The sequence below is a fragment of the Rhineura floridana genome, chromosome 9 (assembly GCF_030035675.1).
Source record: "Rhineura floridana isolate rRhiFlo1 chromosome 9, rRhiFlo1.hap2, whole genome shotgun sequence".
Lineage (NCBI taxonomy): Eukaryota > Metazoa > Chordata > Lepidosauria > Squamata > Rhineuridae > Rhineura > Rhineura floridana.
Genome location: NC_084488.1, coordinates 61,919,063 through 61,940,532, shown reverse-complemented (window position 1 = coordinate 61,940,532; position 21,470 = coordinate 61,919,063). Strand labels below are relative to the sequence as shown.

The window sequence follows — 21,470 nt, the reverse complement described above, 5'->3', positions numbered from 1 at the left end:
GGAGCCATCATGAAATCTGAGGTCACCTTTGTGTCCATCAATGTGTTCTGTGATTTGCTGGTGTTTTTGTACATGTGAAAATCATGAGGATCTCTGCCTTGGGTCAAAATGTCTGTGGTGATGACAAGCACTGGATCTTTGATTTTTACAGTGCAGTCTACCCATGTAAGCTTAAATTTGATGTTTTATTTATTTATTTATTTATTACATTTATACCCCGCCTTTCTTTTTTCATGAAACCTAAGGTGGCTTACATATGGTTCCCAGGTGGTCTCCCATCCAGGCACTGACCAGACCTGACCCTGCTTAACTTCAGCAGGGAGCTGGCCTTATGTGCCTTCAGACCATAGCCTGGGATGATTTTGGGGAAATCATCCAAATTCAAGATAATCCATTTTAATTCTGCCGCATCTGACTTTTTTCTAGACCTTGTTGAAAAGCTGTGTGCATGTGTTCTCTTTTTCAGTCGGTTGGGTGGGTGGGGGGAGAATAACGGAGGGGGGAGAATCAGCTGTGCAGGTGTGCCTATGGTAGCCTCTTTAAATTCCAAATGTGGTGGTGGTGATGATTTATTCATAACTTTTTTCAGAAAACAAACTCAAAGTTACTTCCTGGGATCACAGTGTTTTCGTAAGGGAAGCTTGAAGTTAATCTACTAAATAAATGAATCTTTGTTCATTTAGGAACGTAGGAATCTGCCTTAAACTGAGTCAGACCATTTTACTACCTAGCCTAGTATTGTCTGCAGTGACTGGCAATGGCTCTCCAGGGTTTTTTGGGGGGGTTCTCTCTCACCCCTACCTGGAGATGCCAAGACTGAAGCAATGATCTTCTGCATGTGAAGCAGTTGCTCTACCGCTGAGCTGCAGCCCCTTCCTCTAAATTGTACCTTTATCTCTGTTGAGATTTTTGTCTATAGCTCTAGGGGTACTTTATTTGATTTCCAGCCAGTTTATAAAGATGATTCCTAAATATGAAAGGTGACACGACATCTGCTTTTACCAAACCATTCAACATTTAAATTGGTTGAAAAAGTAGTTTGAATTGAATTGCCAAATGCCAATTTTAATATATATATTTGATTGTCTTGTGCCAGATGATGACAGAAATGGGAAGTTTTCAATCAATAGAATATAATAGTAATTATACCCATGAAGATTAGGAAAACTGAGTGCTGTTCAGAAATAAGTAGAAGATAGGTATATACATACATATCTACACACCCTGTCCTAAAGGCGATATAGGCAGAAGTAGAGAGGAGTTCACAATGTACTGTTGAATGTAGATATTGCCAGTGAGATGGATGGCTGTTGGTAGGGAAGGAGAGTAAATGTTGAAAGTATTGAGGAAGGGAGTCTTGGCATACCTGAGTTTGTCGTACATGTGAAAGTAGATTATAATTCCACATTTTTCCTACGTAGAGGAATACATACAGAAAACACTTATTCTGGATTGAAAAGTCAGTGTGGACTATTGTTATAAAGATGTGTGAGCTTGAAACAACACAGTGTGGTTCTCTGTCCATAGGTCTTTCCTTCAAAAGCCACATTTTTTTACATTCAAAGAGCTATGATGTGCTCAGTTATTTCTTAGTTTTCCCTCTATTCATAATGGGAATCTCAATTCACCCCCACGCCCCTGCAAAGACTCTTAAAGAATATCAGGAGATACAAAGCCTAAGAAATATTTGAGTAGTTGGTTAGCTTAAAAAAAATGGGAACTGAACCACCCAGGTTATAGGAATTGAGAATAATGACCAGAAGAGAGGCAAAAGTTGAGGTTGGAGAAAGCCTTCAAGCTCAGTTTCAAGAATGAGGAACATGATGGAAAATGTAGCTTGAGCAATGCACCAGTCCAGTGCATCTGCCCAGCAAGGCTAGCATCAAAGGCAGGAAAACATCTGGCAAATTAGCTTGCAGGTTAAACCAAAATACAATCCATGTAATATCTGTAATAGAAACAAACTATCAACATTGCATTGAATGTAGTTTTATTTTATATCATTAACTGTTGATCTTGGTTGTCTGTATGACTAATCTTTGTATATGACTTCAGGTCAGAAGATACGAGGCTCCAGAGACACAAGTCTCAGGACTATAGAATAATGAAACACAGAAATAGGCTGGCATTCCTTTAGGCAAGCACAGAGCCAAACCTCAGAATGAAGTGATAGTTGTCAGGGATGCCAAACAGGATTTAGGAGTGACAAAAATGTAGCATTTACATGTAAAAGCACAGGTGATTGTATACAGAGCAACACTGAAACAGGTTTTAACTTTTGTCCTTGCTTCTCTTCCTCAGTTTTTGAGTGCTACCAAAGGGTGGATGCTTTTTAGTTTCTGAGGCTTCCTGGTAAATACTTGCTAGAAACATTTTAGAAAATGTGAGGAAGCATGTTGCATGGATCAGTAAGCAAAAATAAGTAAATAAAAATCTGCTGGTAGAGTGTGGGGGGAAATCATGCTTGTATAGGATATAGACCCCTTTCCCTCTCCCACCTAGCCTGTTGCATCCTCTCCATGATGTGACTGCACAGTGCAAAGCAGTTCCACCAAGAGGATGCTGGTAAGTGTATGTTTACTAAAGAGAGAATGAGCTTTCAGCTAGTACCCATCCAGGTATGTGTGTTTGCGTCCACAGGTGCAGGTAATTGTGTTCTTGTATTTATTTCACATGCTATTTCACAGCCCCTGGGTGCTGAAGAATCTCCATCCCTTTAACATAGGGATCTGGTATCTTTTAACACATCTGGGGAAAGTTCTAAATGCTGGTGAAAGGATTCCTTTACATGTACTGCATCTTTAAGTCACTTCTAATATAGGTTTACCAAGTAGTCAATGGAATTGCAGTGTTGGGGTCAACGAAAGTATGTTCAGGAAAATATTTGAGAACAGATTAGGTACAGCCTTTGTAATGATAGTTTAGGCTGTACTACATGCATAAGCTTTCACTTAATGATGCACTCCTTGCTTTGGTGATTATTGGGAAGTGGTTGCTCTTTATGTAACACTCTGGGTATTTGCTGTACAAACTTCTAATTAAAACAAACAAATAAAACCTACAGTCTCTCTCTCTGTATATAAAACACATGCGAGTTAAACTGCATATAGTAGCAGGAAGAGGTTATTGTAATGTTTGTACACTCTCAGATAAATTAGTTAGCATTTATCTGGCAGCCCTGGGTCTCTTTATCAATAGTCAGTTATGAACAGCCAGATACATCAGAACTGAGTCTATAACTACTTTCCAGATCATAAAGTTGTTCAGAGAATAATTCTGATGTCACTCATGTGATAGACCAACTCTGTAGCATTGGAATGATTGATTTATAACTCTGACTATGCATGAGTCAGACAATTGTATTCTCTTAATCTAGATTATTTTCCTCACCCTATCCCAAAGGCTTCAGGGAAATTAACAATCTAGCATATCTCAGTTTTAAACTACCCTATACTGATGAAGGTTGAGAGAGATTTAACTGCTAGCCATAGTATGTGATGGAGCAGTTCCCAGAAAAGAGAGATTATAGTTTTGGATATATCTGTATTTGCTGCTGTTCTATGATGTATACGTGCCACTTGTCATAAAACAGTTTTCTGCTGCTAATGAATCACATGGGATTTAATAAGAGCAATGGAAGCCAAGTTAGCGGTGTGAAATTTTCACCTAATGGCATATGTTGGCATCATTTCAGATAATTGTTTCTGACTTCTTAGTTTCCAATATGGAACGTGGTGAAGTAATGTGACTGGAGTATACAAGGTGAAGTCATGCCTCTCTCCCTTCATGCACTCCACATTGCTTGCTATCAGTGTTGCTGTTAGAGCTAATTTATTTCTTATTTAGGTTTTTAACACATAAAAGGTCCACTGTGTAGGAGTGATGATATTTGATATGTAGTAGTATTACCTGTTAACAATGCTGCATTTGATACATAGATTGAAAAGTTTCTATAGAAAAGGTACTAGTCATTTAAATTCCTGGTTTACAGATCATTTTTTGTTCTAATGGCAACCTCTTTCGTGGTATGTGAATGTTTATATAGTATTTGGGATGATCTGCATATCGCAGAAGAATTATCCTTGCTTTTGCTATAGGGTAGAACTTTCTTCTGCTTTCTATGCCAGGAAATGTGAACAAAATAATCCAACATGATTAAAATATTCTGTTTGAACAAGCCTTTTTAATGCATCTTGCTGTCTTTTTTTCAGATTAATATTTTGGATGCCAAAAGAAGTATGAATATTGGGATATTTCTCAAGCAGTTTAAAAAGTAAGACGTTACACAGCTATTGGCACTGTCAAACATGGTGATATAAATATGGCAGCAAATGTGAAATACTCTACCATGAGTAATATAGCTGTATGCTTAATTTAGCTACAAAATGGAGAACAGTTCTGTCAGTTTGGTTTGTACTGTGTTTTCCTTATACATGTGCTAGTCTGACCTTCCAGTTCCGAGCACTGATTTGTAGTTAAGCAGTCCACGGATAGATGGTTAATTTTCAGTTAAATTTAATTTTTCTCTTCAGAGGCTGAAAGCCAGTATATTTTGAAAATTTGTATTTTTCTAAATCTCTGTCTTCTATGAATGAAAATGGCATACAACTAAGAAATGTAGATAGGCATCAATGTACTATTGTGCTAGATGTATTCATTTCAGTGGAGCCTACACAGAGGGTATCCAGATTAATAACATGTTGCCACTGAATGCTGCATATAAATGAAACTGTCACGGTATTATCATACAAAATAGCTTGATTGTGTTCTTGGACATGTAAGAAATGTAATGTTCTAGTCTATGGAAAAGCAAAGTTCCTCGATCAAATTGTATTTCCTTGTTATATTTTCCCTACCAAGATCTCTTGAATCCATAATTGAAGATCTTCACTCAGGAAGAAGTGATCTTTATACTTCTGAGATTCTACATGAACTTCTCAAGTTATTGCCAGAAACAGAAGAGGTAAGAGGAGGATTGTGTGGCATCCTTCTGTAAGCTGAGCTGTATGGTCTGGAAGGAGAGAAGACATATCTGGTACCTCTCTGTGGGGAAAAATGCACTAATTGGCCAGTATGGTGGGTTGGATCTAGACTTGCTTCTGCACAAATGGAAGGATTCCTTCCATTGGTTAAGGAAGCTGGAATCCAGCAAAAGTTCCTAATTTTGCAGCCTGATATCACCTCCTTACTGTTGGCTCACCAAACTCCCTACAGCAGCTTTCAGGAAGCTTGTGTATAAGAAGAGAGGGCAGGAGTTGAGCTGAAAACATTGCAAAAATAGCATACTTCAGGGGGGAAAGGAAATAAGTTTTTCTAATGGTGGCTCCAAAGGAATGGGATGTATGTGTATATATGCTCTTTTTGAGAAAGAGAAGGTGAGTTATAACTTCTGCATTAAATTTCAGATGCAAGGAGAAGAAGAACTGTGTACACACATATATGTATACATATATATTTCGGGTCTGAACAGAGTATGGAACATCAAGGGTAGTTGTGGGAGTTCTCTAAGTGTAGCTGATTCCATGAGGATGGGAGTTCCCAGGAACTGTAGAATGACAGTAGTAGGCTATGAAGAACTGTGCCCTATGGAGCCCTTATGAGATTTTTGAAGATCTATTTATTTATTTATTAAATGTATATCCCACCCTTCCTCCCAGTAGATGAAAAGCTACCATATGACATGAATTTGTGGAGTGGTAAGGGGAAGAAAAGAGAAGGCAATGTGAAGAGCGAGAGGAAGAGAGGGAATTGTAATATAGCAGTTGTTGTTCTTGTCGTCGTTATTATTATTTGATTTATATCCTGCTCTTCCCCCTGGCAGAAGCCCAGGACTGTGTTCGAGTGTGTGCCGTATCATGGATGTTCTCTGTATAAGTGAACATTGGCATGCTTCGACTTGAACACTTTTACTGCTGCAGTGCAGAAATTAAAACAGTCAAGTTCTTCACTTTTGCAACACTTTTCTGTAATGCAAGCTATCTCTTGGTTAAAGCTTTAGTTTTAGTGAAAATTTCAGCAAGCTAAGAAGCTAGTGTGTTAATCCAAAATAACATTGCAATTAAGGCTACATATATAACAGGACACTGCTTTTACACCTTGAACTCCTGGAGGAAAACCATTTTAACCACCTATACAGGTTGTGCACTGTATGCTATGATTCTCCGCAGACCATAGTATTTGGTACTGAGTGCAGGGCTGGTTCTAAAGGGCAGCCAGGTGGGGCACTGGCCCGACGGCCCCTGGAGCTACAGGGGGCCCCTCAGCCACCCCTCTGCTCCCCTTCTGTGATCCGTAGCCCCCCACATTCCCCCACCTATCTGTCTGCTGTCTTTTACCATTGCCCTTAACAAAGATGGCGGCCGCAGTTTCCCTAAGGTACTGAAACCCCTGCTGCCATCTTTGTTGATGGCAGAGATGCGCGCATGTAGCATGCACACATGCCATCAACGAAGATGGTGGCGGAGGTGTCATCCCCTTAGGGAAACCATGGCCGCCATCTTCGTTAAGGGCAGTGGTAAAAGACAGCAGATAGGGTGGGGGGCATGTGTGTGCGCACACACGCGCACACACACACCCCGGGGCAAGCCGATGCCCAAGGGCCCCAGCATTCCTGGAGCCGGCCCTGACTGAGTGCATAATAAAAGCATTTTAGCTTTTATTAAATGTTTGGGATGTAAGCAGTACGGAAGGCTGTAGGAATGACACTTCAATGTCCTGCATTGTGCTGTGAATATTCCATGAATAATTTATGCACAGAAGTCTACAAATTCTGTGCCTCTCTTCCCAAGTTCTTTCAGAAGACAGAAGGCTCAGGGGAGGAGCAGAGTCTCATCTCTGACTTCACACTTTCAGAGAAAGAATGTTTCTATGAAGTGAAGTGAGGAAACTGGGAAACTTACCCCCTCAAGTTTCAGCTTCAGGAAAGAAGCAGAGTCTTGTTTGAAGAGGTTCAAACTCTCCCTGTTGAAGCACAGGAAGTTGAAAGTGAGGGTGAGGATGATTGCCAGAGGAAGGTGGGGAGTTTCCACAGTGGCTAAATTTGTGGACTTATGTTTATGCAGGTTTGCTTAGAGAATTCAGTTTTCATTGATTCAGAGCTTGTCAAATTATCTACCTTACTATGAGGAGCAAGTGACTTGTGGTTTTTAATGGCGCATGTTTTAATGTTGACACCACCCTGATATTTTATATGGCAGTATAAAAATAAGTTTATTAAACAAATTTGGGAAGTCGTAGGCTACTGATGGTCTTCTTTCAAGCAGATATCCTTATTGTACTTGCTCAACCAGAAAGTGCCTATTTCTCTTTTCTCAGTGGCCTGTGAGATTGGGAGCAAGGTGTTTAAGCACTCTCCAGCCTTTAGGTGGTCTTTCAAAGATGCACCAAAACTGACATGAAAGTGGGCTGGAAAAAATTCAAGTCAAACATGAAGATGAAGAAGTGTTTTGTGAAATAATACAACATTTTCCTGAGGGCCCAGTATATTTTTATAACTTTTGAAATAAAAATATTTGCACATGCAGAAGCTGCATTGTTGCATACACAAAATAACCCAAAAGCCTGAAACATAACCTTGTTTTCTAAAGTTCTTCCATCTTATTTCATTCCCAGTTGCAAGAACCTCTTGGATGGCTATATTCCCTGAACTACTGCTTTCCTAACAGCACATGCACACACATACACAATCACACACGCACACCACCTCTGCTGTCTCCTGGTCCTTGTGCATCTCTTCTCCCTGTTCCACATAATTTTCACCAGGGCATCCTAAACCTTTCAGCAAGTAGCAACGACAGGACATGAACTTCTTGGGTAATTCCAAACCTTTAATGTTTATAGGCCTAATTAAAAACTTACACATGGCTTGTCCTGACCTTTGCTAATGCATCACATACCCTAATTTGAGAAGCATCAACTGAAAATGAGAACTTGCAGATCTCATATCTGTAGAATTCCACATAAACATGAGGTGTCACTAATCCTTTAGATATTTTAAACAATTGGGGAGGAACAGATGGGAAAGAAGAGACTGGTCCTTGTTTTCCACTTGTTTAAACCTGCTTTTAGGCCAAGTCTGCACTTATGCCAGTAGCATAGAAATTCCTTCCCTATAGCAAGATACTGTATCATTCACGTAAGCTGCTATATGCAGAAACTATAGTATATTTTATTTTCCCATTCAATTATTGCCCACCCCTGGGCTGACAGTTCAAGATCTATGTGATGCCCAATTTGTATTCCTTGTGCTTAGGCACTTATGAAGAAATGGGTTCCACAGTGCTGGGGAAATGTGAGTTTGGACAGCTAATGGTGGCCTTATTCACAACGTAGAGGAGAAAATGCCTGTTGGAAACTCATCATTTTGGAAACATTCTCCCCTTCTGGCTGTAGTATTTATCTTTTCAAAGGACCCATTCATGAAACTACCTTTGTAACAGGATATACTGTATATCTATAGTTCATTTTATATTTTCTGTCTTGGAAACTTTATTTTAAAAAATGACGATTAAAATAGCTTCCCAAGGCTTGTGAGGTAGGGATGACAGTGTGATCTAGAGCATGTGCTCCATCAGAACATATGCAAAACAAATTTGTTTGTTTTTCCATTAAGATACATAACCATGTCTTCTCAGGAGTAAGTCAGTTGTTGAATTCAATGGAGCTTACTCTCATGTAAATGGGATTAGGATATTAGCCTAAACTAGGAAAATAAAAAATATGCAATGTAAGCCATGCAATGTAGATATCATTGTAAAATATATACATTGCTGCTGTGCGTAAAGACCTGCTTAATATAAACACGATGAACATTGCAGATTAAACAAAGTATGTGTATTGAACCTGTAATCTTGCTGCTGGTGTTTTACCAATTCCCAACATTTTTGCGCAGGAAATGAAGGATTATATAAATAAATAAATAATGTTGGGCTACAGCAAGGTTCTGTCTCAGAATAAAGTTATTGAAATGTTAAGGATTTTTTTCTTGCACCTCCAGTGCAGCTTTTTAGCAGAAAGTAAGTTACTTGCCTTATAGTCAGTCAACCAGTGAACCAACTATCATGTAATCAACAAAGCGAGGAAAGCTTTCCTCCCTTCTTTCCAAGCTCTGCATCTTAGGCTGCAGTCCTGACTCCATTTACCTAGAAGTAAGCTCCACTGAATTCTTACTTCGAAATAGACACTTCCCACCCTCAGCATTGCCTGCTTCTCCAGCTGCTACCGGCCAGCCAGCTACACCCCTCCTCCCATGCCTGCTTCCTTTCCTGGCTAGAGCTCTGAAAAGGGTTCCAGATTGGATCCTGCGCTACATGCCCCAGCCAGCTTTTGACTCTCACCTCCTCTCTGTATCCTAACCTCTGTGTGGTGGTGGTGGGGGCACATGCACCAGCCATCTGATGCCTTCTTGCCTCACCCTTCCTCTTATGCGCCTCTATAAAAGGACTGCTGGGCCCAACAGGACCTAGTTGGGAGCAGCTCCTAATATGCACAGCTGGTATATGTTCTATGCAGTCAGTTCTTATTGCCTGTTCCTAGGTAGCTGTCCGGTTCAGAGCGGGAACCATGAGTTGGAGACGAGGGTGCAAGGAACTCTTGCTTTATTAACGTAATGGATACATCAAAGGCTGAGCGCCTCATAGAAAAGACCCTATGCTAACTCAATACAAATCCCTAACTACCCTCTAGACATGCTCTGCAATGTGTGATGAAAGTTGACTCAGCGCCCAATTCACAGCACGGCAGTCTTAAATAGGAGAGGTCTTGGAGCGTAACCTCTCACTCCTTCGCACACATGCCCTCTGCTCTCCGCTTCTCCCTATGCCGTGAGCGTGGTGAAGGGGGGGTGAGTCTCCATGGGCTCATCTGACAAAACAGGGTCCTTATCTGCAGGCGGGGAAGCAGAGGGCTGGGAAGCGTCAGGCGTTTCTAGAATACTGCTTGGCACAGGAGGAGTTATTGCTCTTTCAGAATCCTCCCCTAACGGCTCCATAGGGGTGCTTGATGGCTGAGCGCTGTCCCATTGAGGGGCAGGGCCATCTGTGGAAACTGGTGGGGCGGCTATCTCGCTCTCTTTCTCAGGGTCTGGGCTAGACTCAACAACAGCTGGATCGTCCATGCCCACTGACGGCTGAGGCGCCTGCAACTCATGCCTTCCCCCTCCTTGATCCTCAGGAGGGAGGCTGAGCTCAACACCCCTGGGCTCAACAGTAGCAGTGCAAGTGCCGAGCCAACAGTAGGCATTATTAGTGCAGGGCCTCCCAAAGCATGAGGCCTAGGCTATTGCTTCAATTCTCCCACCCCCAAAGAGTGGCAATTGGGGTTGGGCCAGGGCCAGTGAGAGGCCCCTCTGAGCTCCTTGGCTCTTGGCAAGTGCCCAGCCTAGCTGACCACTAGAGCCAAGCCTCGGTATAACTTCTTGCCTTGTCTGGTACTTCTGGATTTAGAAATTGGCACCAGGTGTGCAAAATGTGAGGGTGAGATGATATTAGATAGGGTTATGTAGGGAGAAATGGAGGAGGGTAACCCAGTTATGCTCTTCATTTCTGGCCTGTTCATCATGCCTTATGAAATACTCCTGCCCCAATAAAATATACCCAGTTAACATATAGGCACCCTCTCTTTCCAGTACCATATGAGTACAGAAGCCATCTGTGTATCCACAGCTTCTACAGTCAGTGTCTGGGAAGGATTAAAGGAGACCTGAATAAATACATCCCCCGCTAGGATGCACACCTTAAAATGGTGAGGGGGGTTGAAAGTATTGAAGAAGCTGAGAGTAATGCTGTCAGGAGTCTAGACCAAGAGGATAGACTCCTAGCAAGGTCACCTAAGGTGGAATGGTCAAAGCTGAGACACTAGACTAAGATGCATTCAGATTCAGAGGAAGGCAATGGTAAACCAGCTCTGAATAACTTTTACCATGAAAACCCTATCAATAGACTATCCAAAATGCAACACGAGATAGTGCTGGAAAATCAGACCCCAGGTCAGAAGCACGGAAAGGAAGACCAGAGGCTGAAGCGCACAGATGCGAAAGGAGAGTCTGGAGTTGTACAATAGGAACATGGAATTTGAGAAGCATGAACCAGGGAAAGTTAGAAAGAAATGGAACGTATCAATATAACAATACTTGGCGTGAGTGAATTAAAATGGACGGGAATGGGACACTTTCAGTCAGGCAACTACAAAATATTTTATGCAGGAAATGAGAAATTAAGAAGAAATGGGGTTGCTCTAATAGTGATAAGCGATGTATCAAAAGCAATTAGGAGTTATAACGCAAGGTCTGAGCAAGTGGTATCAGTGAGACATAACGGAAAACCTATTAACATAACCATCCTCCAAGTCTATACTCCAATGGCAAACACAGAAGAAGAGAAATTGGAGAGATTTTACGCAGAAGTACCGGAAGAAATTGATCACACACCAAAACAGGATTCTCTAATGATTATGGGGGACTGGAATGCAAAAGTAGGGAACAGAGATGAACCAGAAATTGTGGGAAAATGGGGCTTAGGAGATAAAAATGGGACTTAGTGAATTCTGTGAAGCCAATTTGTTTCTTGTGAACGCATTTTTCAAGCAACTGAAAAGATGACTGTACATGTGGACATCACCAAATGGTCAATAAAGGAATCAAAACGATTACATAATTGGAAGCAGAAGATGGAGAAGTTCCATACTTCCTGTAAAAACAAGACCAGGAGCAGACTGCGGTACAGATCATGAACTGGTAATATGAAAAATCAGAGTAAAGCAAAAGAACAACAACAAAGCAATCATAATGCCAAAATACAATTTAAATAACATCCCAGAAGAATTTAAAGATCAAATAAGGAACAGATTTGAGGCTTTAAACTTAGTTGACAGAGAACCAAAAGAACTGTGGACTGAAGTCAGAGACGTTATCAGGGAAGAATGCAAAAAGACAATACTTCTAGTTAAAAAGAGAGAAAGACCTCAATGGATGACTGATGAAACTCTTAAAATGGTTAGAGAGAAGGAAAGCAAAAGGGAGATAAACATGGTTAGAACCCTAAATACAATAATACAGCGACTAGTATGAAGGGATAAAGAGAACTATTACAATAGTTATTGTATAGAAATAGAAGATAATAAAAAAGGTAGAACAAGAGCCCTATTCCAAAAGATTAGAGAAATGAAAGGGATGTTCAATACAGGGGAACACACTGACTGACCGAGATAAAATAAAATAAAAGGAAGATGGAAGCAATATACTGAAGAATTATATAAAAGAGATGCAAGGATGACAGATTCATTCATGGAGGAACCGTATGAAGAAGAACCAGAAATTTTAGAATGTGAGGTGAAAGCTGCACTTAAGATACTTGGAAGAAACAAATAACCAGGAATAGATGGCGTACCAATAGAGTTGCTACAAGCTACTGAGACAGAATCTGTTCAAATTTTGACAAGAATTTGTCAAGAAATATTTATTTATTTATTTATTAGACTTGTATACCGCCCAAGAGCTGAAGCTCTCTGGGCGGTTTACAATAACTAAAAACAAATACAATTTAAAATACATCTTTTAAAAAACAATTTAAAACACAATTTAAAAATTTAAAACAATATAGAACACATGCTAAAATGCCTGGGAGAAGAGGAAAGTCTTGACCTGGCGCCAAAAAGATAACAGTGTTGGTGCCAGGCGCACCTCGTCAAAAACATCATTCCATAATTTGGGGGCCACCACTGAGAAGGCCCTCTCCCTTGTTGCCATTCTCCAAGCTTCCCTTGGAGTAGGCACCCAGAGGAGGGCCTGTGATCTTGAACGTAGCGTATGGGTGGGTTCGTATCGGGAGAGGCGTTCCAACAGGTATTGTAGTCCCAAGCTGTGTAAGGCTTTATACGTCAATACCAGCACCTTGAATCGAGCTCAGAAACATAAAGGCAGCCAGTGTGAGCGGGCCACAATTGGTTTTATATGTTCGGACCGTCTGGTCCCTGTTACCAATCTGGCTGCTGCAATTTGCACAAGCTGCAGTTTCCAAACCGTCTTCAAAGGCAGTCCCACATAGAGTGCATTGCAGTAATCTAATTTAGAGGTTACCAGAGCATGGACAACAAGCCAGGTTATCCCTGTCCAGATAGGGATGTAGTTGGGCCACCAAACAAAGTTGGTAGAAGGCACTCCGTGCCGCTGAGGCTACCTGAGCCTCAAGTGACAGAGATGATTCTAGGAGAACCCCCAAGCTACAAACCTGCTCCTTCAGGGGGAGTGCAACCCCATCCAGGACAGGTTGGACATCCACCATCCGGTCAGAAGAACCACCCACTAGCAGCATCTCAGTCTTGTCTGGATTGAGCCTCAGTTTATTAGCCCTCATCCAGTCCATTGTCGCAGCCAGGCACTGGTTCAGCACATTGACAGTTTCACCTGAAGAAGATGAAAAGGAGAAATAGAGCTGCGTGTCATCAGCATACTGATGGCAACACATTCCAAAGCTCCGGATGACCGCACCCAACGGTTTCATGTAGATGTTGAACAGCATGGGGGACAGAACTGACCCCTGCGGAACCCCATACTGGAGAGTCCAGGGTGCCGAGCAATGTTCCCCAAGCACCACTTTCTGGAGGCAACCTGCCAAGTAGGAGCGGAACCACTGCAATGCAGTACCTCCCACTCCCAACTCAGCCAGTCTCCCCAGAAGGATACCATGGTCGATAGTATTAAAAGCCCCTGAGAGATCAAGGAGAATCAACAGAGTCACACTTCCCCTGTCTCTCTCCCGACAAAGGTGATCATACAGGCAACCAAGGCTGTTTCTGTGCCAAAACCAGGCCTGAAACCTGACTGAAATGGATCCAGATAATCGGTCTCATCCAAGAGTGTCTGGAGCTGGCCCGCAACCATTCGTTCAAGGACCTTGCCTGGGAATGGAACATTTGCTACCGGCCTATAGTTATTAAGATTTTCTGGGTCCAGGGAGGGTTTCTTCAGGAGTGGTCTCACTACCGCCTCTTTCAGGCCGCCAGGGACCACCCCCTCTTGCAGAGAGACATTAATCACCTCCCTGGCCCAGCCGGCTGTTCCATCCCTGCTAGCTTTATTAGCCAAGAAGGGCAAGGATCCAGCACAGAAGTGGTTGCATGAACCTGTCCAAGCATCTTGTCAACGTCCTCAAGCTACACCAACTATATGGAAATATGGAAAGTAAACAGTGACCCACAGACTGGAAGCATTCAATATACCTCCCAATTCCAAAGAACGGGGATCCCAGGGAATGCAATAATTATTGAAGTATTGCCTTAATATCCCATGCAAGTAAAGTAATGCTCAAGATTCTACAACAAAGGCTCTTACCATATATGGAGTGAGAAATGCCAGACACCCAAGCTGGATTTAGAAAGGGAAGAGGCACCAGAGATCATATTGCAAACATACGTTAATGGAACAGACCAATAATTTCAGAAGAAAGTCACCGTGTTCTATAGATTTCAGCAAAGCCTTTAATTGTGTAGATCACAAAAAACCATGGAATGCTTTAAAAGAAATGGGGGTGCCACAGCATCTGATTGTTCCAATGCACAACCTATACTCTGGACGAGAGGCTACTGTAAGTACAGAATATGGAGAAACTAACTGGTTCCCTATTGGAAAGGATGTGAGAAGGGTGTATTTTATCACCTATTTGTTTTATCTATTTGTAGAACATATCATACGGAAAGCGGGATTGGACCAAGAGGAAGAAGGTGTGAAAATTGGAGGGAGAAATATCAATAATTTAAGATATGCAGATGATACCACACTACTAGCGGAAACCAGTAATGATCTGAAACAAATGCTGATGAAAGTTGAAGAGGAAAGCACAGAAGCAGGACTACAGCTGAATGTCCAAAGACTAAAGTAATGACAACAGAAAATTTATGTAACTTCAAAATTGATAATGAGGACATTGAACTTGTCAAGGATTATCAATACCTCAGCACAGTTATTAACCAAAATGGAGACAATAGTCAAGAAATCAGGAGAAGGCTAGGACTGGGGAGGGCAGCTATGACAGAACTAGAAAAGATCCTAAAATGCAATGATGTGTCACTGAACATCAAAGTCAGGATCATTCAGACTATGGTATTCCCAATCTCCATGTATGGATGTGAAAGTTGGACAGTGAAAACAGCAGGTAAGAGAAAAATCAACTCAATTGAAATGTGGTGTTGGAGGAGAGTTTTGCAGATACCATGGACTGCAAAAAAGACAAATAATTGGGTGTTAGAACAAAGTAAACCAGAACTATCACTAGAAGCTAAAATGATGAAACAGGTTACCGTACTTTGGACACATGATGAGAAGATATGATTCCCTAGAAAAGACAATAATGTTGGGAAAAACAGATGGGAGTAGAAAAAGAGAAAACCCAACAAGAGATGGATTGATTCCGTAAAGGAAGCCACAGACCTGACATTGCAAGATCTGAGCAGAGTGGTTTACAACAGATGCTACCGGAGGTCTCTGATTCATAGCATCATCATAAGTCATAATCGACTTGAAGGCACATAACACACGCACACACACAAATAAATACATAACAGATATTGCTATCATTAATTTGCATACTATGTAGGAGTGATTCTATTATCAGGTATTACCTTCTTTTAGAGGGGTTTTGTTTTTGCTTATCCAGGCTCTTTTTTTAAGGATTGCAAGTTTAGAAGTGCGTAAAAGTTTGGTTTTATAAATGATTTTCCTCTTTGTGTTTTGTTAGCCCACCCACAAATTGTAAAGTGTGTTGGTGGAGGGACTTACATGTTCCAAAAATAATGAAGAGAACATATACTCAATTGAGTAGAGGCCAAGAATGTGTGAAATTGGTCCCCTAAAGGAGAAATGTAGAGAGAGAAATTAGACACTACTTGTTTTTATTGCTTGCATGTTGATGTGTTGGCAGGCTGTCTCTTGCTATCTTGTGGTGCTGCATGCTATTTACTGCCAGGTGTGTGTGCCTTATGCCAGATTTGTGACAACATGGAGATTGATCTTGTGGTCCTCTGCTTGTTTTGTACCTGTCAGACAGAACATTTCAATAATAAGCATTCAGATTAACATATTTAATGCTTGTGGAAGCCTCTGCTTTTCCTAGCAGTGCACTTACTCAGTGATGCTTTTTGTTACACCAAAGCAATGTTTTGCATCTAGGCAAGGTCTGGATCCACCCCATGTTTGAAACTGGGAGGGGGGGGGAAGAGGACATATTACAGGCACCTACCATTTTTATATTTTGTCACTGGCTGAAAATGTTTTTGTTTTGACAAGCATTTTAAGATAATTAAATAAATTCAGAGTTGGTCATTTGTTCTGTGTTTTATGATTTGATAACTTTATGACATTTTAAAGCTTTCATTGCGTGTGGCTTGATGTATATTTTTATGAGTTGGTGGTTTAGGAATACACAGTCAAACTGTTGAGCAGCTCTGTGCCCCCTTGTTAGCAATAACTATGGAGAGAACTAGGCCATTTTCTAGAACCTAGCCATATGTTTTCTCCATAATTAAAAATATACTTAAATAAAACTATGATTGAAAGAAGAGTGGGTTTATCAGACACAATGCAGCCCTGGAGGCAGCCAGGCACACCAAGAGCTATGTAGGAGCTGCTGGGCAGGTCCTTGAGAAGGACTACTTGCCACACATTAACACACCTGAGTGTACAGCAGCCCAAGTGCTCATAAGTCATTTTTCACTAAACAGAGCAAATGGGGGGACCTGCATGACCATAGCTCAGAAGTCAGCATGGGGGGAAGGGCCAATGCAAAGTTCCTGTCATCAGATGGCAACTGCGTAGCACCAGGAAGGCTTCATTCTCTCTCCTTTGTGAAGTGCTTTGAGTGCTGCTTGCCCTGAAAGGCAGTATTAAAAAAATAAAATGTAGTGTAAAAAAAAAAGGGCTAGCCTGTTTTAGTAAATGTAACATCTGATGTAGATGCTTTCTAGATATTTGCTACCGTGATTTGCAAAAAACTTAAATGTTTGTGTTGAACAAGGTATCTTGGGCTGTAATTAGATCTTAGAGCAGGCAAAGGACCCCTGTTGAAAACAGCATCCCGGTGTGCTCTCTCTCTTCCCTCGCCCCTAATAAATGTTAGTGGTACTAAATGAATGAGATGATATCATACTGAGTTTTCCCATCCCTGCAAATAATACAGACAAGTGAATTTGGGGAGAAGAAACTCACAGGACAATGGCATCACATCACATGCTTTTTGTCCCACTAGACATTACTGGGTAACGTATGCAGGGGCATTGTTCTGAATGCAGCCATCTGCCATAAGACCTAGTTCTAGCCCGAAAAGTAATTTTTAGAAATCATGATGAACTCTTTAATATTAGCTTGATCACTGACCAATTTTTGCCCTTGGTTTGTCAATGGCTTGTCTCTTTTTCCCCCTCTCCTAGGTAAAGAAATTAAAGGATTTCAATGGAGACATATCAAAACTGTGTCAAGCAGATTCTTTTATGTACTTGCTAATCCAGGTGCCAAAGTAAGGAAACTCTAAGCCCTTTCTATTCACTGTAAACTCTCTCTCTTGTATACCAGTTCTAAAGCTTATTTTGTTTGTTTTCAGCTATTCACTGCGAATTGAAGCCATGGTGTTAAAAAAAGAATTCTCCCCATCTTGTACTTCTCTTCAGAAAGACATGACAATTATAAGAATGGCTACAAAGGGTAATTAAACATGCTGCAGCATGCATTAGGCATTTGTTTTTCTTAGCAGGTTAATCAACTTAACTAGAGAGATGAGATCTGGAATTTCAGGTACTTATTAGCTATTTAAAGGAAGCAAGCTAGCTCTGATGCATTCCTTAAGGGAGGGAGGGAGAGGGTGTGGGTGGGTGTTGTCAGTGTGTCTTGCACTTCTTACTCTGATCACAAGATGAAGTTACTGGAGTCACTTTTTCACTTTTCCTGCTTTTCTGAACCTTTCCTTGGTATCAAATAACTGGCAATATTTTCCTATTTGTGAAATAGTGGTTGAAGACCAGTGGATGGTGCAGACATGCACACGTTGGCCTGGTTTACATGTAACACTAAACCATAATTAATTTATCTTAATGGTGGTTTGTTTGTATGTCTGAGCTCACCGCAGACCACTAACTATGGTTTGTTTGTGACCAAGAAACAAGACATTTTAAAGTGTATTTTTACAGTATTTTATTACTATGTTGTATTCTGGATGTTGTTTGGTTCTCGTATTGTTTGTGTGTTTTTGTTTTTTGAGTTATTATATTTATTGTATTTATATATTGTGCCTGCTTTTACCTTTTATGTACACCGCCCAGAGAGCCTTCGGGCTTAGGGCGGTATATAAATTAAATTAAATAAAAAATAAAAATAAATAAATATTAAACCATGGTTTCTCATAACATCAGAACTCACTATCATGGCATAATCCTGGTTTGTTTGTTTTGGGGGGTGCCTTGACCTAACTGTTCATCTAGCTATAGAGCAGTTGCATTAGGCAAAACAAGCTACAGTTGCTTGTTCATCACCACCATGGCTAAAATAAGCCATAGTTCAGTATAATATATGAATGTAGCCAATAGGCTTTGCAAAGTTCCCCATGCCACTACTCCAGTCCCTGCGCTGCATTTGTCCACTTTGGCAGTAGTGCCCACTCATGCTTGAATCTACTTTAAGAGTTATTAGGTCATTAATCTCTAGCTACTTGCCAAGTGCACAGAGAATTCTGGGTGTGAGGTGTAATAGTTTTAGGGTAGGCACTTGAAAGAGAGGAGGGAGGCATCAGTACAGGCTTGCCTATATATACATGGAAAGCCTGTATGTAAAAACAAATAGCATTTCAATATGTTAAGAACTGCATATAGGTCACTTCTTCCAGTAGTACCTCTTACTGTTACTTTTATATTTTATTGATTGCTGATCTGTGGTTTCACTGTGATTTTTAAGACTGTTATTTTATTACGATTGTTGGTTTCCCTGGGGTGTCTTGAGAAGGGTGGGATATGAGAAAAATAAATACTGTGTTTGCAGCTCTGATTAAATATTTCATACATCCAAATTAGCCTTTGATAGCTCATGAATGGATCCAAAAACTGCAGAGTCTCACTCACACAGACCCTTCTAAGTTCCTGCTTCATTTTCTTGCTTCCTCCTGCATATTCCTTATAATATGTGAAAGTGATTGTGTCCTAGGTTCATAAACATGGGTTTTGGGAAAACCTTTGGCTTTTGTGTCGCTTCTATGAAACAGGAATAATAGTGACATGTTTCAGAAATGTGCAAATGAATAAGATGAGGACTGTAAGGTGCTTGTAGGCTCGAATTACTAACAATTATATTTGCTTCTAATGTTGAACATCACATTAATCAGCATATTGGTAGAACTGTAGCCCCCCCCCCGATGTAGTTGGGCTACAGCTCTCATCATGCCTGACCTTTAGCCCTGCTGGTGGAAGTTATAGTCCAGCAACATCTGGAGGGCCACAGGTTAGTCACCCCTGGCTTACAGCCTCAGTGATACTAGACAGGCAAAGTAAACATGCAGTTTATCCATTATTGATATTGGCTAATTTATTAGATTAGTTAGGATCAGCCTATGCAACCCGTCTGCTCATGGAATCCTGCTTTTCTTCTTTTCATGAGTGAGTGAAAACATATAATAGCTTTGTTATCAGTTAATGTCAAGTGCCTTGCAAGGCTGTGGTCCTGGTTTGTACATCACTAACTGAATAGACTATCTGGTCATTAGACACTCTGCAGGATTGGTTCCAAAATATTCAGTGTGCTGTTGATGGTTGCCTTGGAAACATACTTTATGCTTGATGCATACCAGTGAGGTTTTGGCTTTTCCTTTCCCTTCCTTGGGCACCAATTTTGTTTACCAAACAATTGCTAACTCAACTGTGATTTTCTAGAAAAAGCAAACATTTCTTGGATGCAATTTGAAAATGGTGATGTAAATTTTTACCCTCTAAACAGCCCATGGATTCAAATTCTTATGTCTTTTGCAGAGCTAATATGCTGTGAAGAGTTACATTCCATATTGCACTTGGTCCTTCAGGCTGGAAATATTATGAATGCAGTAAGTGGGCAAGCTTCATTTTGGTCATTGAGGAGAGGGAGAGAATTTCCAGTGTTGTGGATTGATGTCCTGTATCTTTTCTGTCTGTCTTTTCCATTAACCTTCCTTCCCTCAATCTTTAGGGAGGCTATGCTGGCAATGCAGTTGGCTTTAAGCTATCCTCATTACTCAAGTTGGCAGATACAAAAGCAAACAAGCCTGGGATGAATCTGCTTCATTTTGTTGCTTTGGTATGTAAATAACAACCATTTCCAAGATAACAGGCTACAGAAATCTAAGCAGTAGGAATAGGTGATTGATAGGATAGCCACAGAATTTGAGAATGTTTAGTTTTTATGGTCATTATTGTTAAACCCTTCACAGGTTTAATTAATTTATGAGTGCAATACTTAAATGTGCAATCTTCTATATAACTGAATAACCATACTTTTAAAAGTCTTGAAACAAGCACTTTCTATTACTAAATTTAAAATCCTCAGTTCTAGGTTGACTTGTCTCCCTAGTTATTCCATTCATAGGTGTTGGTAGTGAAGGAGCTGCTTGATCTGGTGGATTATTTGGTGGTAATACTTAAGAAAAAACTTTTCTCAGAAGATTTAACGGGGAAATGGCCTCTTACTTCTTTTGGGACGGGTGGCATAGTTTTTCCTTGCATAAATAATTATCAATTTGCAATTTAAATTGATGGTGATTATATTTAATCTTTGCCTAGTTTGTTCTAAGACTTAGCATTCATTTCTGTGACTTCGTGATTATCCCTGTGCAAATTGGTTTAACAACTAATCTGAAGGCTCTAGCAGGACGGGGACAGAGAAAAGAATGGATATTAGGTGGCGATTAAGCAGGAAATATTGTATTAGCTTGCACAAATGGCATTAGTACACTGCTTTTACCTAATGGATCTGCTTAGTGCACCTGGATTGTATTCAGTGGCGGATTACTAATACTCAGGCCCTCTGTAATAAAAAATGTCTTTTTAACTTGTTAAATTAGATCTTTCCTAGCCTTTTAAAGACGGTCTTCTAAAACAAACACAGCAGGTTTAAAGCAGAAACCTCTTAATTGCCTTTCCAAAGAATCCTCTGTTGATGTACTGTTGGGAATGGAATGTTATGGGGACATTTTGTTTGTTTCAGGAAGCCCAAAAGAAGGATAAAGTTCTTCTAACCTTTTCAGAAAAACTGCAGCATGTTCATGAGGCAGCTAGGTAAGCAAGAAAGCTGAGAACACTGACTGGGAACTTTTTCTTTGTGAAGCACTTCAGTGCATGCACAAAGTTTGGCTTGAAAACTGAGATCTTAACAAGTGTTTACTATAGACTCTATGGTTTCATTTTCACCGCAAATAGAATGATGCCTGAAGGAGGCATTCATGTTTAGTGGTTTAATGAGTTAATCTTTAAGTGTA

General features: G+C 40.6%; 1 protein-coding gene across 2 annotated transcripts in view; it reads left to right on the top strand.

Annotated features, from left to right (window-relative positions):
* Positions 1–21,470, top strand: part of FHDC1 (FH2 domain containing 1) — a 60,381-nt gene that overhangs the window by 19,936 nt on the left and 18,975 nt on the right. For both annotated transcript variants that reach the window (XM_061584602.1, XM_061584603.1), the window contains exons 3-9: positions 4,212–4,273; positions 4,861–4,963; positions 17,416–17,501; positions 17,586–17,686; positions 19,993–20,063; positions 20,186–20,293; positions 21,200–21,270. In XM_061584602.1, coding sequence (XP_061440586.1) covers positions 4,212–4,273; positions 4,861–4,963; positions 17,416–17,501; positions 17,586–17,686; positions 19,993–20,063; positions 20,186–20,293; positions 21,200–21,270 — 602 coding nt within the window. The remainder of the gene's footprint in view (positions 1–4,211; positions 4,274–4,860; positions 4,964–17,415; positions 17,502–17,585; positions 17,687–19,992; positions 20,064–20,185; positions 20,294–21,199; positions 21,271–21,470) is intronic.